Source organism: Taurulus bubalis (assembly GCF_910589615.1).
Source record: "Taurulus bubalis genome assembly, chromosome: 9".
Classification (NCBI taxonomy): Eukaryota; Metazoa; Chordata; class Actinopteri; order Perciformes; family Cottidae; genus Taurulus; species Taurulus bubalis.
The window spans coordinates 21167470-21194943 of NC_136597.1; the positions used below are offsets into that span (position 1 = coordinate 21167470).

Sequence of the window (27474 nt, forward strand, 5' to 3'; positions counted from 1 at the left end):
AGGAAGATCATCCTCTCTGACGAGGGCAAGATGTACGGTACGCCCACCCCTATCGTCATACTGTCATGCACATTTGTTTCCTCTTGAATGGGTTGATAAACACAGGACCTAAAGATCAGCACATGTGCACAATGCTCTTTAGCAAGCCAGAAAAGTCCTGCTCCATCCTTTCTTTTACTACACTGTTCATTTTTAGTATATTCAGATATTCAGTATATCTCCGAATATCACATTTGAATGTTAAGACTCTGCTATGGTCAGAGAAACTTGAAGGCAACATGCAAAACATTTAGCTGAGAAATTACAAGTGTAACATACGTGATTCCTTTTTGTTTTTAGTTGTTTTGAGAGGCATTTTTTTGTTTTTTTGTTTTAGAACATTCAATTGGGCGAAGGGCGCTTAATGACTTGTTTCGGACTTGGAACACATATTTTAGGATTTAACGAGCAAAGTGCACTCAATAAAGTGCATTTATCTGCCAAGTGTGTCTCCCTCTCTCCTTCCAAACAGAGATGAATATTTCTCAATTGTCCCTCCTGGCACCCTTACAATCAATATTGCAGGGAAGATAATCTCATATCGTGCCTAACTTTACTGGACCGTAGCATATCGGAGACTTTTCTTTGAGTGTCAGTTTTTTAACAGTGCCAAAAAGCCTTATGCCTGAGGGAGATAATAATACAAAAATAAAAAACATAATTTTCTTCAATACACTTACTTTGATGTACAAATATTGATCTCAAAGTGTCATCATTGGCTACAAAGAATTGAGAATCTTTCTCCACAAACTGCTTCTTCATCATGGAGGAATAAGGAGCCGTTCCTGCTACTCTAAGAGTTGTGGGACAATTAACGGTTTAAGGTGTAATTGATATATTGAGGTTGAAGATTAAATTGGGGCAAACTATTTATTTCAGATGGACGTAAGTGAAAAGGAAGTTACAGGCTGTTAACCTCTTCCCATACAAACGTGACTGTAAATAAACCCACAGTGTTCAGTGTTGTCATGCACAAACAGACTTTTAACTATTATTAACTTCATATGGTCAATTTGTTTGTCAAACTATCCCCCACACACGCATTCCCCACCACAACTGTGTTTTCATGGTTCACATCGCTCCTGTTTCCTGCACAGCTGTCAGCTCCACTTGGTCAACAATCAATGTGCCTCTCATGCAGATTTCAATCTGTCCATCTTCTATCAGAAGAAATTATATTTCTGAGAATGAAAACAACGTACTGACACATCCATAAAAAAGCGGCTTTTCTATCCAGCCCTTAAAGATCCATAAAAATGACAACCCAGTGAAAAGTAAATCATTAAAAAACAATTTGTCAACCTAATTAACATACAATGAGTTACTTAGTCCAGGCTCTTGTGCCATTGTATGTTGGCAGTGATAGTGAAGTGTACTTTACAGTATACTTGTTACCAAATGTATCTCCGAATCACTCACCCCAAACCTCCCCGGCAGTGATTGCATGGCTTGGATGCCAGCTTTGTGTGATGTTGTCTCAAGTAATCTATTTGCTATGTGGCCTTAACTGTTGCTTGCTATCACTCCGTCTGCGCTATTGTGCCGCTGATAATTGATTCCTAGTTGGTTCTCTTCCAAGAGACGTGTTGTGTTTTTTTTGCCTCCCTTCCAATCCTAAAATAGTGAATTGCGGTTTGGAGCAGCAACAACTTTCCTGCAGGTCTTTCCTTATTTAATCTTTGGATATTGTCTTATTGCCAAAACAGGGGTTGTGGAAGGTGAGGTGACATTACTCTACGACATCGTGCTGAAAGACGTTTGCTAACAGATGGCTTTTCCATCGTGGGCTCTCCTGCCCGTCTGTTTGATAGCGGATCTGTTTGGTGGAAAACGGGCCGACGGAGGTAGTGGCGCTATCAGACAGCCTCTGTCATCGCCTTGTTCTGTCACCGTGCCAGACAGCTCCTTTAACTGTTGGCTTTGCCTAGCCTAGCTTAGCCACCTATCGAGGTCATGGCCATCCTCTGATCAGCACGTAAACCCTTATAAAGCCTGTAATAATAGTTGAGGAGGGTGTGCGGAGGAGAGCGGGGCAGGTGGCTCATTCTGTGTCGTGGGGGTGGGGTGGAGGCTGAATGGGTAAAGGTGGTGATGGTGGGGTTTTTTGGCAACGCAGGCACTGAGGTGATGCGAGTCAGGGAGCGCGTTGGCCCGCCAGGAATGGCATGTGCACTCGGGAGCCCGGGGGTTCAAGGCAGCTCGGCTGTAACCCTAAACCAGAATAGACGTTTACCCTTTGAGCGCCTGGAGGGGAGGAGGACGGGTGGACAAATAAACACCAAGGTGGGCAGTGGTGTCTTGCAAGGCCTCGGTTGCAAAAACTCTCACACCTGTCTCCAGTGTGTGTGTGTGTGTGTGTGTGTGTGTGTGTGTGTGTGTGTGTGTGTGTGTGTGTGTGTGTGTGTTTGCATTTTACAGTGAGAAAGATAGAGGTTTTGAGTACCTCCTATGCGGTTATTTCTGTTTTTTCCACTCTGCTATCTCTTTGTTTCACATTCCCTGTCTCTCTTTGTCCTTTCTGCACAAGTCCTGTCAGTTTGTCCGTCTGCCTTTCAGTTCACCCCCAGCTGCTCTCTGAGTTCAACCTGACAGCCCTCGCGGCAAATCCAGATTTATGACCTGAGAAATGATGCAAGAGTGATCCCTTGCATGGCCCACTGTCTCCCCTAAGCAGCCCTTCCCTTCCAGCCCCTGCAGCTCTCCTGTCCTCCCCTTTTATCACCATCCCTGGGGTCGCAAGTGGCCAACAACTCAAGTCATTCAAGCAACCACAATCAATGCAAAGCCACTTTGAAAGTCTTTAGTGTTGTTAATGTTGTTAAAGCGCTGATGGGGGGTCTTAAATCCGGGAGCCAAATCAAATATCAGCTGATAATATCTTTAAAGGCATACATGAAGCCATGACTTGATGGTTTTGGAAATGTTATTTGGTCTTTTTGCATGGGCTAAATGTAGATGCATAGCCAAAACAAACTTCGAGCAAAATAACGGTTAGCCGAGAGCGACATACTCTGGATTTGAGGTTGAATTCCACTCTGAGGAATGAATGCCATTCTTTACTAAACAACATGATATTGAGTCTCCGAGCAGCGAAACAGAGGGAATGTCTGCTTCTATCACTTGTAAATTCCTAAATTGAATGGAATGTTTTTAGCAATGTACATACATCGCATTTCTTTCCCATAATGCTGTGCATAGCTTTGGCCCTCGCGCCCATTACTCAACAGAGCCATTAGCTCGCTTATTAGGGACGGTGTCACGGATATTGTGGCGGTTATGTGCTCCAGCGGTAATTCGACATGCATCTGCCAAGGAAAACATTTCCTGCCTTGTGTGAGTCGTGCCCTGTGGTCTGACTGAAGGCCTCGTGCTGCAATAATGGAAAAACAGTCCCAAACTTGTAGTGCCGTGGAAACCAATGTGCTGACAGCTCTCACTAGAAGAATGTGTCACTGGAAATGTGATGATCTTCCCTTTTTATTTACTGCTAGCATATTAAGTTATGTGCTTTTGTAATTGTTTTATTTTCTGACGTTTTGGACTTATTTTTATTTGGTGACTTACATCCCATGTTTTATGCAGCTGTTTGGTTTCATCACTCTTTTTTCTAACATCTGTGAAAGGAGCACTTTTTCTCACATTTTGATGGGTCCTGCTTCCTGTGAAAAAGGGAGAAGAAAAAAAAGCAAACACGTGTTAGTAAAGAGGATAAAGTCAACAATGTTTCCCTCAGTAGTGGCATATATTTGTGTCAGTGCAGTACAAAGAATTCCCACACAATGAATCACGCTCCCATTGTTGTTTTGTGTCAGGCGATGCAAATAAGTTTTGACCTCAAGTCATTCTAATTAAGAATGTGATGTAAAGGTCAGTGGAAAGCAACAGTGCGTCCTCACCCAGGTACAAACTATGGCAGTAAAGTGAGAAATTCACCAGTGACCTTGACCTGTTGACCTTTTGTAGAAGCCGCGAGAAGAAGTGGGGAAGGGTCTATTTCCGCACGTTTCTTATTGTTGCACTGCTCGGTCAAATGGAAATATTCTTGATGTCTTGTGTATCATATTATACATGTGCTTTCTATCATATCCTTTCTTTTATTAGCACGTCAGATAAGTGGTCTGTGTCACACTGGCCTCTTACGAGGAAGAGGATGAACCTGAACCTCCTAACATTTAGTCCCGATGCTGACTGTCAGACTCTCATGGGATTTAATGCTCTCTGGAGGGATTTCGAGGAAACCCCCTGCTGACGATGAACTCCTGGAATCTCTGCTCCCTCCATCTCAGTCACTCTACTCTGTCTGTCTGTACTTGTACCTCGCTGCATCTTGTAAACGATAGGGCCCGGTGAGCGGCGATAGCCATGTAACAGAGCTGTCACTGTCACTTTATCCAGACCTCTCAGATCAGCGAGGTGAAAGGTCAAAGGGCCCGAGCGGGTCGGACATCTGTTGATCTGTCTATGAGATTGAAATACACAGAGCCTCGCGCAAACTACCTCTGCATAAATCTCTGTAATTGCGAAGACACTTGTGGCATGTTGTGTTAATATAACGTGACATCTGTTAAATTGACTCCTCTGCTAGAAATACTATACTTTGTCAGAAATCAAGAGTAAACTTCAGATATGGCTCGGACGGCAGCGTTACTATGCTGATGAGTGCAGGACTCGCAGGTGTCGTGCATGCTTGCAAAAACCACAGCTTCCTGTCATAATTAGAGAACAACTCACAGAAATGTAGCTCATAGGAGTATAGGAGGAAGGAGAGTAACACTTACTTGTATGGACGACCCTTTACTGAAGTAATTGATTTGAAGTGTATATAACTAACCACTTGTCTCAAGAACCTTGAGACAAGAATACTTTTAAGAAATAGTGTACTTCTTAGTACATTTGTATGGATAAAACAATTCCTAAATCTTTCGGATAATAACTTAAAAATGATATTCTTCTAATTTTATAACAATCCTATAAATTGAAGACAAGTTTTCTGATACTTGTCAAATGAAAACATGATTTCATCTTTAGATTTAGGTTTGGAGAAAGAGAACTTCATATGAAAAGAAAATGTCCTAAAAATAGGAGTATGTAGTTGTACACATATCACTGGAGTTTGAGGTGACTTCAAACTACTGCTTGTTTTTGAGTCTTTGACTTTATTTTTAAATGATCCATTCTCAGTGGCTCTCTTAACACCAGCAGGACTGTTGCGTTCCAGGCTCTATACTGTTGCCATGCTTGACTCGTCGCTGGTATCGAGGCTTGGTCGAGGTCTTTTCAGAGCTCAGCCGGCTGCGTCCAGACTCTATCGGACGGGAAATAACACCCAGCCAAGACATTCCTGCAGCCTAAATGTGACCTTTGTTTTCCAAAGCAGACATGCTGGGGCATATGTGCTGTTGAAGGGAACGTATGGCTGGCAGATGTGTCTTCAGAGAGGATGGCAGTTTGTATACAGTTAGACATACAGGCACAAAAATGTGCACATGCACGTACTATCAAATATAGTGAGCAATTATGATGATTAGATATAATTTGGTCAGAGGTTTAAAAAAATGGTAGTTTAAAATGAATGCACATTGTAACTAAAATACAGCTGCATGCACACATACTAGGAACAGTGCTTTTCGACAGAGATGGCTGAATCATTCAAGGTACTTTTAAGATTGATAACTATAGTTTCTAACATAGTTTACAGGGGCAGCACACCCCACAATGTAAAATACATATTTTTCCTTTTATCTGTCGTACTATTTATCAATCTGGATTGTTTTGGTGCTTTAAAAACAACAAGCCGAGTTCCATATCGTCCCATTATATCAGAGAGGAGGCAGACATCTCTATGGCCGATATCTCCAAAACTATCTAGATTGACAGATAGCACGACAGGTAAAATATGTATTTTTTTATCTTGTTAAAAACTGTTAATCTGTGAAAATGTGGTTTAGGGCGATGAACTGATCATTCCAAGTGATATAGTTGTCCATTGGTTTATGTGCATAGGGGATTGTACATTAACCAATGGAGAAACAAGCATGGGATGAAGTTGGAACAGCAGTTTCAGGACCCGGTCCGGACCAGTCACTATATAGGAATGTGAAAAATGCTCTGGGCTGAGAAGAAGACACAGCGAGAGATCAGCCCAGGCCAGTGATGACCGCAGCCCCATTGGGGAAGGGCAGATTTACGACCAGCCAGGCCCGGAGGTTGACTTTGGAAGGGATACGATTAACCGACTTCAATAACCCCGTCCACCTCTCGCTGACCTCTACCAACAGGCCTGAGGCCGAGGAGGAGAGGAGAGCCAGAAGGAAAGCAACATCTACCCGCATCAGAAATATTCCCTTTCTACAAATCACAAATTATAATGCTTGTTAAGTTGCACAACCCAGCAAAATGCCTTCAACTCTGGATCACTCCGACTATGCTGATGGCCACCTTTCATGCTCTTAAGAAATGTTTCCAGAATCAGATTTCCCCCAGACAAGTCTGTGACTGCATCCAGTGTAATAAACAACATAAAATTAAATTGGGGACCAGTGGATGATGGTATAATGTTCCGACTGACTTTCCTGCAGTCTTGGCTGGCACAAGTTTCCTGTCTGTGCTACTCCCATTGGATAACATGATCTCATCAGTACCCTCTCTGATCTCATGGATGTGTTGGAGGGTATTTTTGATGGGGCCCTTCCCCAAGCACTCACACGAGGAGCGGCAGGGCATCTGATATGAGAACATGAATCGAAGCCTCCTTTTGACAGTCCATTAATGACGCTGGTGTTTACATGCTTGCAGTACAGACCTGGCCCATTTTGAACGTGGATACCGTCCTATTGATAAAACCGTTTGACCTTTGCTCTGTTGGTGGTCGAATATATTTAGAAAATCATTATTCTTGAGAAGAAAAACCTTTTCATTGTAATTTTGATGCCTGAGTCTGTCGTTCCTGGTAGCATTTGACTTGCTGTGGCTTTAAGGTTGATCAATACAACATAGGAGTTTTAAAAGTGTCTCGCTATCAAAGTAAAAAGATGGTCTGGTTTTCTGAATTCATGAAAAGTTTGTCTTCATCTGGGGAGCCATGCTCACGCATCTGTGTCTGCTATTTTGAAAATCCCTATTGGATTGGAGACACAATGTACATTTTACTGTACACTGAGCGAAGTTTCCGGAAGATAATTTGCTGGGAACTGAAAGAGCTTGCTGCTGTAACGTGAGGAACTCGATTGAGGCAACCTAATGTTCATTTTAGGTCAAGTACTGTGGGGACTTTGACAAAGCTCTCTGTTCGTCTTTTAAAGAGTTTGATTGCGAGGAAATGTGGAACACTTTCTTAATCCCTGGGGAATTAAAGAAGTATGCGTTTAGGGGCTCAAACAATCGTCCGGCGAGTGCACCTCCCGATAAACACTAAACGGTTGAGGAGTTACAGCTCTGAAAGGAAAATAAGATTGAGAAGGAATGAATGCCGCGACTCAGGCAGAAATGTGTGCGTGAGTCTGTGTTGAGTGTGCGACTGTGTGTATAAACTGGAGTAGACGGCATTTGTGAGAGTGGTTTAGTCCACAAAAGCCTCACACAAAGGCAGTTCTACAGCTGAGTGTGTGTGTGCGTGAGTGTGTGTGTGTGTGTGTGTGTGTGTGTGTGTGTGTGTGTGTGTGTGTGTGTGTGTGTGTCAGGGTCCTGGAACTTTACAAGGACTCAGATCGACCACTCTTTCCTCTTTTGCTATCCAAACCGGCACTAGTTCCTTCACAGATGATATCACTCTGTTGTATAATTAATGTATGAAATATTGGTTTGTTTCTAATATAACTTGACTGATGATAAAGTCTATCTTTTACAAATCTTAAATTGAAGTTTCAATTAAATTGGCTTTATTCAACCAGGATAGTCCACTCATTACCAATATTGCTTTCCATGAAATTGTGCATGTGTGTATTGTAAAACATACAATAACACAGTGGCTCCGTTCTGCAGGCTGTTCTTGAACACAGCATTGTTGGGGGTTAATTACAAGGATTTCTAAAAGATGTGGGCCCCGCCTTTTAAGAATATTTTGCCGCTAGTGTTGTGTGGCCATTAAGGGCCGGTGTTGAAGCCCACCTCAACACTTGTATTAGGTATAAAGGGACAATATCTGCTAAAGCTAACTGAACTTGGTCATGCTTTCATTACTATCATAGTATTTTCAAAAGAGTTGTATTTCTTGCCTTATCTGACTTCCTTTATTTCCACATCTCAGTAATTACTTTGGTGAGTGGAATAGAAATGATACCCCGAACTATGATTAAACCAAAATTATCTTTTTAAATGATGATGATTTAATATTTAAAAAGCCTTCATCCAAAATATCACTTACAGAACCAACACAACATAAAAGCAAAGCTAGGAGGTAAGTTAGTGAGTAGGTAAGTTTTCTTAAGATTAGAAAGTCATCCAGAAATCATGGCGATCAGCCTCAGTGCTGAGCAATCACATGCTTTTTATTTGGGAAATCCTCTGGTTTTCTTTATAGTCTTAAAAGGTTGGACCTTAGAGCCTGACTTCTGGCTGATAAGCTACCCCCTGCTGGGGATACAAACTGGCAACTTAAGCTATGACTTAGCAACAAAAATGAAACGCCTTCAAAAGGCATTACTTGGAGATTCATGTCTGAACAAACTCAGAGCCCCAGGAAGAAAAGGGTGTCTTGCGTTCCGCGAAAAAATTTGATCACTTTTATTGGCTGATGAAATTTCTTATAGGGGTTTAGTCAAGTTTCAGGTTTCTGCTTTTCACCATTTGGGGTCACCCGATTGGTCGCTTTATGAAGCGCTGTGAGGTCTGACCTAAGCGTCACTATGTAAGGGAAAGTCTGACGGGTTTGTTTCTAGGTTGTGTGTCGTGACTGATCTGTGTGTTAATTCACATGGAGATGTGGTGCCAAGGGAAAAATGACCGTGTTTAAGAGGTGGTGCAAACTGTGTGTGTGTGTGTGTGTGTGTGTGTGTGTGTGTGTGTGTGTGTGTGTGTGTGTGTGTGTGTGTGTGTGTCAGGGTCCTGGAACTTTACTAGGACTCAGATCGACCACTCTTTTCCTCTTTTTGCTATCCAAACCGAATATCACTCTGTCTGTTGTATAATTAATATATTAAATAATAAAATAATAATGACATGAAACAATGAAAATCAGCAAATACTCATATTAGAAGCTGACACCAGAAAACATTATCTACTGGTGAAGTTGCAGATTACAGTGTGCCAAGAGTGTAGGAGGACCACCGTTGCCGGTGCAGTGGCTCTATCTGAAGCCAGTGTTTGATTTGTCCGTTCTGGGCTCCTGTAGAAACATGGCGGCCGGCTCCGTGAAGAGGACCCGCACCATATGTAGATATAAACGACTCATTCTAAGGTAATGGACACGCAACAATTTTGTATGTTCAGGTTATTATTTTATATTATACACTAAAGAAAAAAAATACGGAATACTATTATATTCCATTTCTGCCAATAGATTCCCTTAAATTCCACACAATGTTCCTGTTCAAGATTGAAGTTATTACTGAAATAGATTCATGTTTTAATTATTTGTCAATGAATCCATCCATCCATCTATCTGGAAATGACTTGAGCACTATGTTTGAAAAAGTGTGTGTATTCATTTTATAATAGCGACTAGCTTTAATTCAGTCCATCTCCCATGCCACATTGTTTCTTGGGACTATTCTATTCATGAATTACACTCCCAAACCCTTACTTATGAAATAATGATGCATACATGTCTATGTGTGTGTATTTACCAATCCAAGCCATTCAACTAGAGGTTTAGTTTTGAAGAAGCGGTTGAAAGAAGCCACGTGACCGTTAACCTCAACTGTAACCGGACACTAAATGGGGCGGTGCGGGGGGGAACAAGACCAAGATTTACTGCAGGCGTAAAGGCATATTCCATAAACATTGACACACACACCAGCTGCCTGGCTGCCTCACCAGACTTGGGCCCCCTTTCGGTCCACGGCCTGTGCCGCGTGTCTGTCCCGAGTCCGGCCAGAGGATCGCATGGCTGCGGCCTCCACCTGCTCTGCCAATGTGACCTGTCTGTCAGTAGCGGCGGTGCGCAGACACACACACACACACACACACACACCGCAGAGATACGAGCTCACTCAGCACACTCGGCGGGTCAGACTCGGGCTGATGCAAGCTCTCACGAAGACAGATGTATATACTTGAGGATATACTTACAGTTTTCAGCATTGACAAACTTGACAGCCGGGACTCTTGCTTGTGGCGCGTGTGGTTTGCATGTCATCTGTACATGCATGCAAACTCTTCCAAATATGTGTACACACAGACGTGAATAAGGACATGTTTAAGCAGCCACTTTTCCTAATTATGGACTGACTTATTTGTATGTATATGTGCACAGAAATATACAGTGCATATACATTTCCTCATTCCTCCCTGATTCCTTAGATCAGTGTTTTTCAAACTTTTTTGAGCCGCGGCACATTTTCTACAATAAAGAAATCCTGCGACACACCAACAACCAAAAAAGTTAAAAAATGTCACATTGTAGCATAATACAGCATTTATGGTAGGTAATTATTGCGCTACCTACTGGCATTGAGGAGTATTTAATTACTAGGCCAGCCACTATATTGCAGGCTCAGAGGCTCAACAATGGCAAATTATTTGCGGCAACTAAATTATATATTTTTTGACCGACTAAGTTAAATTGGACATTTTCCCACGGCACACCTGACGATCTCTCATGGCACACTGGTGTGCCGCGGCACAATGGTTGAAAATCACTGCCTTAGATGAGGTAAAAACAAAGTATTGGTATGGTTAAGGAAAAGATCCTGGTTTGGGTTAAAATAAGTAAGAGCGTTAAGTAGCTGGCGTCGGCTAAATACGCCAGTCACGTAACAAAACCACGGGAAAATATTTTAATGGTGCTTTGGTTTCACACGGGACACAAATAGCTTTCTAGTCCTGTGTTTGTTTGAGCCATCCAAGGGGATGAGTTGATTGAAATGATGAATGAATGAAGTGTCTGTATAATATGCTGAAGCACTCTGACCAAGCGCCAGTATTTTACATGTTAGGAGTTAGAACATGTTTATTCACTGTCGACATTCAGAATGTTATAATGATTTGCTGATACTGGCTGATACACAAGCCAGCATGTGCATAAGGGGAGTACTGGAACTTCATTTGTCCCACTTCAAGCACTGATGGTACCGCATATTAAAATGCTGCTGTTTTCTGGTCCCTTACAGGACGAAACGAGTTGATTGCACGGTACATCAAACTCCGCACGGGGAAGACACGGACCAGAAAGCAGGTAAGTTCTCTGCAAATGTTATTTCAAGCAGCCCCTATTTTTGAACCCCTCCAGAAAAAGGCCTCTGCTGCTGAGTGATGCCCCCGACACCCTGGGTATACCCCCCCGACTTCCCACCCCCTCCTGTTTTGGAGGGCTCGAGATGACGATTGATTTAGGGCCAGGGCCCAATGCACAGATGCTATAGGATCAAGTGTCGGTGTTGGTTCTTCACCACCTCCTGGATCTGGTGCTTGTTAGAAGGGTGAAGAAGCTGGGGGAATACGGGGATCAGGATGGGAGACTGAGGCGGGACGGGCGAGGGATTTGGAACTCTATCCTCACTACGGTATCTGATATTGATGGACTGATGTATGGGCAGTGATGGATGTGGGGAGTCGAAGTCCCTGCTAAGTCACCTGGCAGACTGGGTGTGAGTATGAAAAGAGATGTGTGGAGGTTTGAGGAGGAATGGGGGACAGTGAAGGATTAGCAATGGATGGCGGGGCAGGTTGGAGGGGTAGAGGGACACCTGCTGGTCCAACAGCAGTAAACTGATTCAATGTTCTGGAGCAAACATGTATTTTCCTCTGTATGTGTAATGCATAATAAATCCAGTTTGTTATATGAATTGTGAAGATAAGAAGAGCAAAATAACGCAACACAACTCAATAAATAAAAACAGTTCTGCAATATAGCAATCATAGCAATATTCAAGTGGTGTGGCTCACATGGCCTGAAGGTGCTGCTTTATTTTTTTGCATAACAAGGTTATTTCAAATATTTGGACTAGTTGGGTGAGGATCATGAATATTCATATTGAATTTCATTTAATTTTTATATTATATTTTCATAACCAACCATCAGACAGTCAGCGCCATTTTTTTATCCAACTCCCAGCTCAATGGCTTTATCATATTTGCTTATTCATTCCCATTTTTTCTGGGAACATGTCTTATAAACGCGATGCTCATCTCATTGTTGTCTGTCTTTTAGGTATCTAGTCACATCCAGGTTCTGGCCCGACGGAAAGCCAGGGAGATCCAGGTGAAGCTGAAGGTACGCTACGTGAGTCAACCTCTCTTTTATATTCACTAAATATGTTATGGAAGAATTAACAAGTGTTTGTTTTTTAATGCACGCATCAGGAAACATATTTAAGGATGTTAATGTGGATTTGATCAAATCCCTTATTGTATTCTCCATGATTCTGAACTGCACAGATTTGGCGGTGCTCACTGCCAGAGGAGGAAAAACGTCATAGCAGAGTTAAGGGTGTGATTAGTTTGTTGCATTTAAAAAAATGTTTCATTTGATTTTATGTAAGTTGAGCAGCAGCAGGTGGAAAGAGGGTGAAAACGTTATTACACTATATTATTCTCTCTTATAATGAAGTTTCATGTTTTGTCTAAGGTAGGGCTCCTGCACTGCCATGCATTCACAACCCATTACCACAACAAACAATGGTTATTTTAATTGCACCCTCTAATTGATGCTGGTTTTAAATGGCGTGCTGACACATTTCGATGAAATGTGAACATATTTCAGGAGGCCCGAGGCTTAGTGTGCACGATTGTGAACAAGATGAACCAAACGCAATTGTCGGGGAACAAATTAATCCCTGCATTATTCCTTCCAAGTATTACATTTAATAAGTACCTCAATAAAAGTGTTCCTGTGTGGTTGGCTGAGAGCTCACACATCCCTGTCCCCCCAGTACTTTCTCAGTTTACATTACTCATCCACGTACACCAGGCAACTGGACTGCAGCTCACCTTGGATGGCAGCCACGAGGGTTCAGCTGGCAGGGCCCGGCACTGGTCACAGGGTTGGCCTCTGTGACAGGCCTTTTTTAAATAAGTCTTTGGTGTAACTGAGATCCCAAGCACATGTACCCCCCCATATTTCAGCTATGCCCTTGTGTTCGCCAGTTCTGGGAAGAAGAATGCACCGGGTGGCCTTGCCCATTAGGGCTGGGCGGCAAGTGCTTGTAGTCCTCTGTGGTTTGGAAACTGCTGAAGGAGTGGATTCAAAAACAAGAGGTGTATCGCTTTACAGGAAGGACAATTTTGTAGCTATCTCACTATTTTAAACTCAATGCCATTTCGCAGTTTTGATCCAATTATTAATACAGAAACATATCAGCCCCTTTCCCTGCCTCGTCTTCTAGTGTGACCTCCAACAGAAGCGACTTGTCATCGCTGGCTTGCCCCTGCCAAAGCAATAAACTTAACTCTTGACCCAAAGGCCCTTGACTGTAATATCACCTTCTCTTCAGTTCTCCGCCTGGCAGCGATTCACTGATGATGCAAGCTGGCCTCGATGCTTCATTTTCTTTTTTAGGGCTCTGCTTGTGTTACCGTGGAAGTGGGACGCAGACTTAAATGGAGTCTGATGAGTGCTCTCCCTTTGGGTAACTGTGTGTTTGTCTCGGTCTCCACAGGACCAGGTTGCCAAAGACAAGGCCCTGCATAGCATGGCCACTATGTCCTCAGCCCAGAGCATCTCACCCACGGCTTTCCAGAACAAGATGGCTCTCCAGGGCCTGTCTAGGCCGCCTTATCCCACTCCTGGTGGGGTGAGTCCCTTACCAGCGTCCCCTACATCTTACACCATATTATTCAGATTAGCCACGTCTGTTGAAAAAATACCTTTGACTTCATCCCAAAGTCTGTGGTTTGCTAATTGTGACCAATCAACACTATTTTTCATCACCCGTTCTGCTCTAATATGTTCTATTTATTTCCCTGGATGTTGTTTGAATTCACAAAGAGTCTCAAGATGAAACTAGTTTATCTTAATTCTAGATATTTGAGAATTTTTTGTGTTTTTTTTTTTTACAATTTTACATATTTTAGATTCATGGACCTGCAGATGATTTGTCTTCTTCAAATCTATTGGGATTGTTACTTTGGAGATATATTCACTTTTATAGACGTTTACAGTATTACATTTGTTTGCGTGTGTCAAAAATACTTTTCACACATTTAAGCTGGATTTTCTTTTTGTAAGAACCCGCTCTGTGCTTGTGGTTTGAAAAGCAGAATATGCAATTCATATGTGAGTGAAACTGAGTAATATAGTTTTTTTTTCTCTCCCAGTTTTGGCACGGGGCGCTTCCAGGACAGCCGGTTGGCCACGAAGAGTGAGTAGTCCTTCTTTCTACTCTGTAGCGCTGCAGTGTCCATCAGTGATTTCTCATGTGATCATCTTAATAACCATCAGATACATTTCAGTATGAAACATATCAGTACAATTATAAAGAAAAGTCTTCAGCTGTCTGACATTCAGCATACCGCTCTGCCCCCTGCGTCTTTAGAGGTCACGCGGTCCAATTAGTACATGAGATGGGGTCATGAGGCCGAGCCGGTGCATAACATACTTCTCCCTCTCTTGTCTGTCTCGTCTCTCCAGCATTAAGCCCTTCTCCCAGCAGAGTTACGCCATGCAAGCATCCGGCCCGACCCCTATAACAGGTGGGTGCTCTTTCGCCACCCTGCTGCGTTGACAGACGGCTGTCATGCCGGGAAAGTGACGAGCCAACCCCCGGCTCATGATGAAGAGCTCGCACAAAGCTCAGGAAAAAGGCTGCAAAAAAATGACAGCGTTTCCTTTTTTTAAGGTTTTACATTGTCATGCTCGAACCGCACATTTACGCACCCACTGGCCTCTTGTCCCGCAGGTTATGAAAGCACAGCAGGGCTGTCAATGTCTCCCGGTGCCCCCCCCTGGCAGGGGAGATGTATTGCCAGCTCCAAGCTGCGAATGCTGGAGTTCTCCGCCTTCCTCGAGCAACCTCAGGACCCAGAGAATGTGAGTCGACGAGAGGGGAATTCACTTTGCGTTAGGTTTTATTTACTCTCAACACAAAGATTTATTTCATTTCTCTATTGATTTTCTATCATTCTTGCCCATCAGGAAGTCTTATTGACACGTACCTCACAGCAAAAACTCACTATTTTGGTACTCACATCTTTATTTTAAATGCTTTTTTTACTATTTTCTTTTTGAGATTTTAGAACTCTTTTATAATATAATAAAGTTTATATTATAATATATAGAATATAAAATATAAAGAGTTTTGCTACTCTAGTTCTGATTCACACTTTCTATATTTTATTGCATGTGTTGCCATTATATGAAATATTTTAAACATCCTTAGAAAATACTCACAGAGCTGTTTGAAATAAAACCTATGAATTGATTATTGATTACAAAGAACTATACATATATATATACATATAAGAAACCTATGAATAAAGTATCAAAAAAGTAACATTTCTTAATCGAAAATCTAAATAAATAGAGGTCACAGATGTCTCGAGAAAGACTGGATATTTTGGTTTAATACTTGTAATTCCTGGTGTGTAAGGGTTTGACAGCAACTCACAAAAATCACAAGATAATCTGTACAAACACAAAAACACAATACACACCAGCACATCACATGTTCATGATGAATCGGCCGAGTGGGAAGAAAAGGGTGGGACCCTTGAGACAGGTGATGGGATATTCCAATAAATATGTTTAAATGGAACAACAGGCCCAAAGTAACAGATGTCCTGGAGCGTCCAACAGTGCACCTGGCATTAATGGCAATTTAGCAAACTGGACACTTGTCATTTTTGGCTTTGTTCATCTCCTGTTATGCACTTTCGTCTCCCCAGTTCAACAAGCACCTGTTTGTGCACATCGGCCAGTCCAACCCGAGCTACAGCGACGCCTATCTGGAGTCTGTGGACGTCAGGCAGATCTACGACAAGTTCCCAGAGAAGAAAGGAGGCCTGAAGGACCTGTTCGACAAAGGGCCACACAACGCGTTCTTTCTCGTCAAGTTCTGGGTAAAATATATACAACTTTTCTTTATTTTTTGAGAAGCCCAGTTCAGATCAGTCCAATCCCATTCTGTTCGTTCCCTTTAATTCTTTTTCAATTAATTACAGTGGCTAAATCGTTTCAATTCCAATTTTAATACCCGTTTTCATTTATGTAAAGCTCAGTCCTATACTCTGTGTGATACATCATAATAGCATATAATCCTCCCGGAGTCATGGCTGTGAAGTGAGAGTACAGTGAATACTCTCGTTAATGTTTTGCAGCACCTGTTGGCTGATAATGGCTTGGCGGTGTCAACTGTGTTGAGATAGTTTAAGCATCGGAGTTAAAGGAACTTAAGTGTGATTTAAAGCCAGATTCAATGGAAAGTCATAGCTCCCATGACCTGATTGCTGGTTTATATGGCGGCAAATAAGGCATTGCTGCTCGGCACACATTATGCGTGTGTGTATTTGTATATGACTGTGAGGTGTGTGTGTGTGTGTGTGAGTGTGTGTGACAGCAGCCTTGGGGAGAGTGGCAGGTCTGATCTTTCACCAGAGGAAATGTGAGACCAGGCACCTGTCTCAGCGCTATTACACCCCCCCCCCAAACTTATTTATAGATAAGCCCCCCCAAAACACACACACACACACACACGCGCACACAGACAAGATGCAGACTAAGGAATGAAGACAGATGGAGGAGAATGTGTGATATCGTTGAAAACATAGGAAATATGTCAACTGACAACCTGTAAATGGGCATTAAAGAAGAGATCAGAGCGAGAGACGCAGAAGGGGACTACAAGTGTAATTGGACACGTCCATTTTGTGCATCTCGGCTGATCGGGCCACCTCGCCTTACCTCAGGACAAGACCGCTCCTGTTTGTCATGCACAGCACGTACACACTTTCAAACCCTCCCTCTCACCTCTCTCCACACTTACAGTCTCTCGTTATTAAAGTGACTGTTATTTTAATTCTATTCAAAGGTTTTTGCGTCTCTTTACTATGTTGGCATTTTAGTTTTACATTGGAGCTAAGGATTAAGCATGATAAGAGAGAGTAAAAAAACATTTATTTAGGCTATCCACTTGTTAAAATCAATGTGCTGGGATTGGCAACTATTGTTGTCACAAAGTATGTGAGAGAATTACTGAAACTTCACGCACGTTAAAGCTACTAGGGCTGCTGAGCTACTTCCTTGTATATGAGAGCTTATTGGAGACTTCAATCATCTTGCACCTTGGTAGCCACACTATTTTGATTACTAAGTGATTTTCACTGTGCGGACACCTTTTATAACTAAAACAGATATGAGATGGTGAGGTAATAATGGATGTTGCGGCACTTTGGTGTTCAAAATGAAAACCTTTTAGCACATAAAAAAACATACAATTAGAATTGTAAAAAATAAATAAACATCACAGATATCTACTATCTTAATACAAATGATAGGTTTGTGGGAAAACAAAACAAAATGAACCCTTTCTCGCCTCTTTGTTCTATTCTCCAACTTAAACTTAATTCCATCGTTAATTGTCAAATACAGACCTAGATAAAGGACCCAAACTGGTAGAATTGTTTGAATCGCCGTGAATGAGTGTCGACTACAGCACTGCTGCACAAATCTCTTCCTTCCATTGAACTAAGCTGCCCTATTTATTTCTGAGTGCACAATCGATGTCAATGTTCAGCCTTCTGGAAGATCCACTGTGGCCAGTATGGTGCATATTATTCACTTCCCTCTCTACTGTGGGTGGAGGTTAGTCTTGGAGTAAATAAACTCCTCATGTTTTGAAGTAGAAAGGACAAGTGGGGTCTGGCTGAGCCTTGAGAGGTTGTCCGAGGTTCGGCACCGGGCCTATCATGCTCTCCGTCTGCTATAACCGCCCACTACTGGCAAGGCTCTTTCAGTAGCACCTGAGGCATGTACTGCAGCGCTGTTGTGCATACCAGTTGTGGATGTTAGCCTTACTCTGGTGTTCAGTGATCAGGTCAACGTGCCCCAGCCACAGCAGAGTCCAAATCTGACACACAATGTTGAGGAGAAGTCTCTAGATGCCAATTACTTTTAGTATCAGAGTGTTTTGCAGGTCTGAAATGAAATGGCGCGCTGAAGAGAAGATCCAGTAGGTCATTCTAGGTTCTCTGCAACTTACCGAAGTGGTGTGGATCCTTGAACTTGTGTGGTTCGGGGATGCTGATGGCGGAGGGAAGAATGTCAAACCATCATCTTCACTACTCCTGTGCAACATTGTAATATAAAGTCGACCATCATGCTCTGATCCACCTTTGTCAAAAAACGTGTTGCGTTGAGGCCATTGGTGACTGGCAAAGCGGATATATAGGCTTATACAGCGTTAACTGCTGCGCTTCAGAGGGCCGAAGACTGCAAAGGTCAAGTTCAAAGTGTTGCCTTGCAATCTCATGCCACCAGGTGGCTTTGTACGCATGACATGGCCCATCTTGCATGTTTGACTGCCACTTTATTTATTGTAGAGAGATAAAAGACATTGGTGAGTGACACCATTTTGGAAGAAGTCTTCTCCGGTCCTTTGAAAGAGCAGCTGGTCCAGCCGTGGCATTTGATTCAGGGGTGAGGTGGAGGAGGGGATGAGTAGCGACGCCATATATCATAAAGAAAAAGGGAGCAAGACGGCAATAAACAGTGAAAGATAGAAATAGGGACTCGGGGATGGCAGACATATGGCATGAGAAACGGCAGGGGACCATGTAAGCAACTAGCCATTCATCAATGAAGGAGTCTTCATTCATGTCGCAGCCTTGTTGAGTCAACAGTTCTGACACATGCCCGCTTATAACACTGTCCCCTCTCAGTCCGTTTATCTTATCGTATCCCAAGGGGCTTCTCCAATTCTCAAGGCATTCATGACAAAACACAGAAATGCGACAAAACAGCTGGTCATGTCCAAGCCCATATTGAAGAAGAAGAAGAAGAAGAAGAAGAAGAAGAAGAAGAAGAAGAAGAAGAAGAAGAAGAAGAAGAAGAAGAAGAAGAAGAAAAAACACGCTCTTGGCTATGAAGATAAGCCAAATGAAATCCTCGACACATTTAAAAACACAATAACTTTATTTTCTGCAATCGTAAAAGACAGGGAGAGCCTATTTGATGTCGCCGCTGTGGGACGACCGCGTGGTAGGTCATGACTTGGGGGTGTGCTGAGGCGCGGGTTGGCATGGTGACACTGACAGGCGGCTGGCCCTCCTCCAAAGCTATGGCATTCTAGATTGAATTTCCAGCAAACCCCCTTGTCGGCTGCTGGCTGCCCTGCCCCGCTCCCCGCCTTCCTCCTCGTCCTCTCAGCGCCCGTGGCCCTGTCCTAACGGATTGTCTCGCGCCTTTGAAGTGCAGGGGGAATCCGATTTGAGCTGGCTCTGCTAAATTGTTACACAGCCAGCCTGCCCGCCATGATCTAATCAGCCAATTGCACGCTGCTGATTGTAATTGGATGAATTCCCTCGCAGGCTGTTAGGGAAGCAGGGAATGGCGGTTTGGGGAGGGTCACTAGGCCCAAGGGATGAAGACAAATCGAGGAATTACATGAGCCAGGGATGAAGATGAACGGGGTGATGAAGACATGAGAGGAGGCTGAGCGGTGTCTCAATGGCCCATTAGGAGACAAGAGCCCGACAGGGGAAAAGGTAAAACAGCCCAGCTGTCTGACGGAGGAAACGACACCTCAGTCTGATCCAAAATCAGATTACACGCTACTCGCCTCGATTCAAACTTGAACTAGTGGAAGGATCCGAGCGTTCACATGAAGAGGAAGAAACTTGATTCTACGCGGCCTTTTAAATTCAACCTGTGAGGTCATATTTTTGGCGGAGGCAGTCGAGTAGTCGGAGTGTTTGGCATTCGATTGGTTTCAGTCGCCGCTAAGCAACTGAGAACAAAACAGACGTTGCCTTGTTTGCTTTTTTGTAAAAGTGGTCAAAGATTTAGTTTCCTGTACTTGTTTACAAATAAAACTTCAATTGGACCTTTCTAATGGACTTGTTATTGTGAACCCCACTGCTTTTCTCGGCAAGACCCGCTCAGTATCTTATCAATATCTAACAGATATATATTACATTTGTTCTTTCATCAAATGTATCAGACTGATCTGCTTCCCATGTGAAGTATTTTTCCAGCCAAAGTGATATACATATTTATAATACGAGTCAAATAGTTACACCCAATGTTACAGAGGAAGGACTGTGGCTTCTCACCTTTCTAGTCATGAAAAGTTGCAGATTGATTTATGGATAGATGTCATGGTGTTATTGGTTGTAATTGATTGATGCTCGAGCTCGCGTAATCACACATCATGTTTTTGTTTTCCAGGAAGAAACAGTTATTGGAATTTTATATAAAAATACGAAGATTTGTTATTCTTTCTTGGCATATATTGTCAAATAGGAGCGCAATATGACTGTTGATGTGAACTTTAAGGGTTTAAAAAGCTATTTTTCATTTCAACTTGGCTGTAATTATTAAAAAAAACATATTCATTATTGTCTTGCAAGACATGCACACAAAGAGATGCACAGCATCTTGTGAATCTAGAGGCTGGATTTAACAGCGCTCCACTGGGTCAACAAGGATCTGGCCAGTAGATGCCTCTTGGCTTTGCAGAGAATCACCCTCAAGTGTTGTTGAGCTGTTACTCTCTCGGTGACGTGTCTTTGTCAGACTGACACACACGACACCCTAATATACACATCTGTGAGCAAAAAGTAGAACCTGATATTTTGTTATAGATTATGGATCTAGGCCTGCATATCCTTGACATTTTAGATGCTGAGTGTGGAGCAGACTAGTGTGTAAATAGGGGCAGTAAATCCTCATACATGCCCACACCACCAGGCTGCAATAATTGTTCTTTTTGGGTCAGACTGACAGGTGTGCATTGGCATTAGTTGATCCTGACCTGTTTTCTGTTTCGTCCCTCTAGGCGGATCTCAGTATAAACCTGCAGGATGACAGCAGCTTCTTCTATGGTGTTTCCAGTCAGTATGAGAGCTCTGAGAACATGATTATCACCTCGTCCACCAAAGTCTGCTCCTTTGGTAAGCAGGTGGTGGAGAAAGTGGAGGTAAGACAAGGACACTGGGGGTTATCGAGCCTATTTTGTAAACCTAAACTAACGTATGCCTCTATGTCAGGCACTTACCCTGTCTTTATTTTGAAATATTACTAACTTAAAGTTGCATACCGTAAAAGCCGGGTTACAAGCCACTACTACCTTCGGTGGTTGTCCCCGCTGTAGAAGGCTAGCGCTGCTGCTAGCTCCCCGCTGCTGCTAGCTCCCCGCTGCTGCTGCCACTGCCCCCGTTGGGCGTCGAGCCGGGGCTGGTCCCACTACCTTCGGTGGTTGTCGGGGAACTAGCAAGAGCTAGCGGAAGTTAGCGGCGAGCTAGCGGAAGTTAGCAGAGAACTAGCAGCAGCGCTAGCTGGCTACAGCGGGGAACTAGCGGGGACACCCACCGAACGTAGTAGCGGCTTGTAACCCGACCTTTACGGTATATTGTAACACAAACGTTTATTGGCTCCCCAATCATTTCTCATAATTTCTGACATTGGAGAGAAAGCAAATCTTGATGATTTTTTTTTTAAACAATCTTACTTGTGTTTGCAGCCAAAGGGCAGCAGCATTTAGTTACATAGCATACACTTGAACATTGATTTGATCTGTTCTTTGAGTGGCAACATTTGAACTGAGTTGCATCTACAATGTAAAAAAATGTAATTCATGTTTCGTTTAGATGACAAACAATAATATTTTCCTAAACAATATTTTAAATTTCAAGGCAGTAATAGATAGTGCTTTCAGGGTTTCAGGTTTCTGATAGCTAATCGAAATCAAATTATTTAATTAGACTGCTTTTTCATGACATGGCATTGTGACCAATCGCATTATAGTGTTTTTTATTTTTATTTTTTCTTTCAAACCCTGACTTTGTGTGCTTCACAATTTGTGGAATTTTTTTTTTAGTACAGCTCCTAAGTACTAACAGGAAACTAAACACTATATGTGGTTACAGTTCAAGAAGTTTGCATCCCTAATTGCCTAATAGCTGCGTGATATTTCAACATTAAGAGGTCATGACCAAGTCAAAAACCACCATTATCACCCAGAGGAGTGAATGACTGCTTTTGGTGCAGATGGATTCCAGTCAATTACCGCTGATCTGTGGTCAGGAAACTGACGTGATTAACAAATCTCCCCAGCATGACTAACTGTTATGCTTCCCGTTAACTAGACACAATAGTGTCCCTGCCCCCACCTGCTTCTGATGGATTGTACAATATAAACACATACACACACACATCCCTAGATAGAGCCATCTGCCTCAGTAGACCACATGATGATATTTAATGGCTCCATGATTTGATTACTGTTGTCACGAGAAATATGTTTATTGTCATATCTGGCATGCCATATGCTGCATTAAGTATATTATATTACGGCTTATCACATCGATGTTCACATCCAATGTATCCAATTGCGTTTCAGTGGAATACGTATCCTTATTGTTTTACAATAGAGTTCACGTTTGATCCTTTTAATGTGTTTTAAATTATCTTTGCACATGGTATATGACCTCAAATATTGTACTGCATACGTTTATTGTGAATTGTATTTGTTTTTTCTAGACGGAGTATGCACGTTTTGAGAATGGACGCTACGTGTTTCGAATCCACCGTTCCCCTTTATGTGAATATATGATCAACTTTATCCACAAGCTTAAACACCTGCCGGAGAAGTACATGATGAACAGCGTACTGGAGAACTTCACTATCCTACAGGTAGCCTACCCGCAGCAACCAGAGATATACAGGAGCCTAAAAGTGTGTATAGAGGCTGGGGATTACTCTTCTGGTATTATATAGGATTTTCAGTTATTCTGTTAAATATTTAAAGAATGGTGCGATAGTTTGGAAAACATGCTTATTTTTCTTCTTTCTCAGAGTTGGATCTCATAAAAGATCAATATGATGTTGCAGCCAGCCGCCAGTAACTTAGCTTAGCATAAAGACTTGAAACAGGGTAAACAGCTTGCCTTTAAACAAATCAATAATCATTGTTCCAGCACCTCCGAAGCTCACTAGTTCACAAGTAGTTGTTTGTTTAATCCATACAAAAAAACAACAACGTGTGGTTTTACAGAAGCTGTGTCCCGGAACAAGACATCTGTTTTTGAGTTGTGTTGTCACAGACTAACTCGGAAAAATGTTCACGTCAGCCTCTGACTAGAAATTTCTGAGATTTTCTGAGAGCGATGATACTTCGGCGCTGTAGAACAGAACCTTAGAAGTGTCAACAAATTACAGTTAAAATTGCATTCAAATAAAATCAAACATTAACTGTAATATAATCAAACCACTTAATGTATACACTGTTTATTTGTGTCACTTGTTTACGAGCAATTACAATAATGTAAGGCAACAAAGAAGCCAATTTAGTCTTTTTATCTTGCCTGAGCAAAAGCTTAGCAGTGAATTAATAATGTGTGAACACTCCAAAGTTGAAATAACAGCAAGTTTTCTGGTTCTTCCCATCCTGCCAACACATATTGTTTTACTTCAGGGGAAAAGAGCTAGCCGGGACCTTTCCATTTTTACTATTTATGCTAAACTAAGCTAAGCTGGCTGCTGTCGGTAGCTTCACATTTAAAATACGGTATGAGAGTGGTATCGATCTACTTTTCTTACTCTTGGTAAGAAAGCAAATTACCTCAATATGATACCAGCATAGTAATTGAGGAACGTCAACACTTAACCACATTCACTGTTAGCAGAATGCATTAGCTCTGTGACTGTAGTCTTGCTCAGAAAATTCTGCTTGAGATATAAAAAGGCATAAACCGCTGCCATTATCTGCAGCACATTCATGCATTGAAACACACCCATTGTCCATCATTCATATAGTTCCATTCATATCGTTCTGAGGAGATAAAGCACATATAGGGCAACAGGGACGTTCCATATGTGTACTTCCTTTCAATTGCAAAGTGCTCCGTGCACTTCGTATGAACAGAGCTCTTTAATCCTGCTCTCTAAAGGAATATAGTTGTGTTGTGTTATTTCCGACGGGGTAACCTTGACGGACCATTAACAGCTGGTGGACATTTTTCACTCTGCCTATGAACAGTGTTTTTATGGTTTCTTGCAGAGTTGAAATATGTCATCCATTCAACTGTAAGTCAGACTTCTCTGAATGAGTCAGTGTGCACCTTGGAGAGCGAGCGCAGGGGAGAGGGACGTGAATAGAAGGAGAGTGCATCACCATAGTAACAAAGTGGTCCTCAACACCAGGGTTCAAAGACATCGGTGTTCCTTCCATTGGCGGCTGCATTCCTTCTTGGCATGGGACAATGACCATATTGAGCCCACACTGACGTCTAAATGGCAGCATGTCATTAGGTTCCTCAATGGGCTGATTTAGCTCATAATAACCATGAACAGCTCATAAACAGATGTGCGCACACACAGGCACAGACATCCACATACATAAAGACAACAAATGGGTGCACTCACAGATTTTACTTTGCAAGGCTGAGCACAATGGATCGATACGCCTCGTGTAAGTGCTGTGTTCAATGCAACGCGCAATGAATTGATGAAGTTGTGTGCTTGTTTTATGCTTGTTGGGTCGCCACACACCTCTCTGACGTGTGTGCAAATACAAATTAGCCTCGCATGTAGAATAGCAGAACATTTTGACCAGAGATCATGCGTTATTTATTATTCAGAGTTCTACTGTGAAGAAGCAGCTGAATTATGTTTGAGAGAAAGAAACTGAATCATATGCTGCTCGCACTAGATTTGAATTAAATTAAGATACTATTTCTGCTTCTCGGTATTTTTTACATTTGAGAACAATTAAAGGCATGTCTAAATATACTTCATACGTGTAGTGCTTTAGCACTGCATTGGAAAGCCATGGCTCCAACAACACCACAGTGACTACATTATCTACTGTGGTTGTGAGCCCCTTTTTAAATGAGTAAATTAAATGTATTTTATTTAAACCAACATGTTGGGCTGATATAAGGATTTCACTACCAGATATTGGTCAATTATGTTGACTGCCTCTATGATGGTGAATACATGACAAAATCATTACAGATAAGCAGCCGGTAAAATATTTAAACAATTTATTTCTTCGTATCAAAATATTTTTTTGTGAGAAATGTATGTTTTTCAGTATAAATGTTTACATATTCTCAAAGGCACACATTATTACATTCTTCTCTGCTAAGTAGAATGATGTGAATACGAATAAATAGAAAATATGGGTAGCTAAGGCTAGATGGGTTTGACTGAGCAGTACCTTCTTTGTCCACAGGTGGTGACTAACAGGGACACACTGGAAACCCTCCTGTGCATAGCCTACGTCTTCGAGGTGTCCACCAGTGAGCACGGCGCACAGCATCATATTTACAGGCTAGTCAAAGACTGACAACTTACCTGGAACTTACCTGCTCTCGACCCGTTGTAGCACCTCAGTGAGCAACGACTCTAAACTATGGACTACTTCCTCCGGAAGCTTAAAGCTGAAAACCACACAACTCGGTCAGAAGCCCAGAGAAACACTGGCTCTGTCAGCATGCCCAGGAACACTATTACTGCTGAGGAAGAGGAGGATTTGGGATTGTGGAAGCTGAAACAGGCTTTGTGTGAAAAGTGGCAAATAAAAAATAAATAAAAAGAAGAGGACCATGATGCGCTGTGGTCTCTATACCAAAGGAGCCAAACAAGACCTGCATGAGAAAGTTGTCATTGGTGGTGTTTTTCATCTCATTTTACTAGTGCTTGTTTTTGATTTTATTCTTTTTAAACACATGCATGTGCAGGGGACGTTTGCTACAGAGGACTTTGGCTGCCTCAGGGTGCCACCTAGTGACTTAAATATAAATAACAATGGGGGAAAAAATAAGTAGTCTGAGAATCCCTCCTTTGCACATCCATAAAATATCACTGTTTTTGTGCCAATAGTTTGTGTAATTGTAGGAATTATGTACAGTGCCATATCCATCTCCTCTAACCATGAGTTATGAAGATAAGAGGCTAAAATGATTTAAAAGAGCTATTGCATTCACGTTGTTTGATGTTTAATGTTCAATGTCTCTTGTATTGTCTTACTGTTTTTGAAATTGAAAATGATCCGACTACAACCAAAAGGCACATAATAACACTGCTAACTTGAAGCAGACTTAGATCTGTAAGCTGATCACAGAGGTTGACTGTAACTGTAAGTTGCCCTGAATTGTCGGATGAAAATACAAGTGTTTCTTACATAACTCCTCCGTTGCGGTGTTTTTGTTGCATTCTGTTCAATACTCATAACATGTGAAAAGTCCTCAAATGTGATCACCTTAGCTCTGTCCTATTTTTTATAGGATAGTATAATTTAGGAAGGTTTTGCTTGTTGTGCTTCAGCGGTGAAAAATGTAAAAACATATTCAGATATTTCTGTAAACATATGAAATCCGCTTTATTTTTTAATGTGTTGTTGATGCAACAATACAATGCACAAACGGAAGAGCTGCTTGCACATAAACATTAAAACTAATATCAGAAGGTGGCGCTACAGCTCAAAGAAGACACCAGAAACAAAAAAGGTAAGTACCTCCAACTTACAATTATTTTCAGTATTAATTCATCTGTTGATTATTTAGAAGTAGGGATAAATTGTTAGACTATACAATATTGAACAGAAAGGAAAGAAATGCCAATTGCAAGTTCTTTGAGCAAAAGGTGACAACTTTAGGTTGCTTGTTCTGTCTGAACTGTCCAAAACCTAAAGATATTCCATGTACAGTGATAATAAACAGAAGATTTGAGAGGCTGTCTAATTGTTTTAGTTATTTATCAAGCAAAAATGTCAATACCTTACCAAAATGATTGGTGATAAACATTCTGACAGTCCAGTCGTCTAAAAAACATTTTGCTTTCTCCTTGAGAAATGTATGTAATTAATAATTATGTATTATCTTAATGTCAGTCCAAAAGTACATTGATATCTTAAATGAAAATGAAAAATTAGTGTAGTATGGAGTTGGGACCCATCGTGTTTTTTGGACAACGCTGCCATGTGGTGGTTCTGTGACGTCATTACTTTTTTCCTGTCTACATTGAGTTCACAGAATTTCACAGGTGAGATAATGGTATAGCAAATACATAACCAGAGGTAAAATAATGATTGTGATAAGAAATACAGAGAATACAGGCATGTCCACTCTCAGATGTCCGACCTCGCTCAAAACAGACGGACACAAAAAACAAGAGGTTACTGG

The 27474-nt window shown here is 41.9% G+C and overlaps 1 protein-coding gene across 1 annotated transcript; it reads left to right on the forward strand.

Moving 5' to 3' along the window:
- On the forward strand, positions 1 to 26472 carry tead4 (TEA domain transcription factor 4). The gene is made up of 11 exons (XM_079223731.1): positions 1 to 37; positions 11307 to 11371; positions 12347 to 12418; positions 13794 to 13928; positions 14452 to 14495; positions 14765 to 14826; positions 15033 to 15163; positions 16018 to 16191; positions 21126 to 21266; positions 22829 to 22981; positions 25524 to 26472. The coding sequence occupies exons 1-11, from the start codon at positions 31 to 33 to the stop codon at positions 25635 to 25637; spliced, it is 1098 nt and encodes a 365-aa protein (XP_079079857.1). The 5' UTR covers positions 1 to 30; the 3' UTR covers positions 25638 to 26472.
- Positions 26473 to 27474: the final 1002 nt, after the last annotated feature.

Excerpts from the sequence above, each read along its gene's own strand:
- tead4 (XM_079223731.1), top strand. Across the intron at positions 12,419-13,793 it reads TGAAGCTGAAGGTACGCTAC|GACCAGGTTGCCAAAGACAA; the intron begins GTGAGTCAACCT and ends CGGTCTCCACAG. Across the intron at positions 21,267-22,828 it reads AGGTGGTGGAGAAAGTGGAG|ACGGAGTATGCACGTTTTGA; the intron begins GTAAGACAAGGA and ends TGTTTTTTCTAG.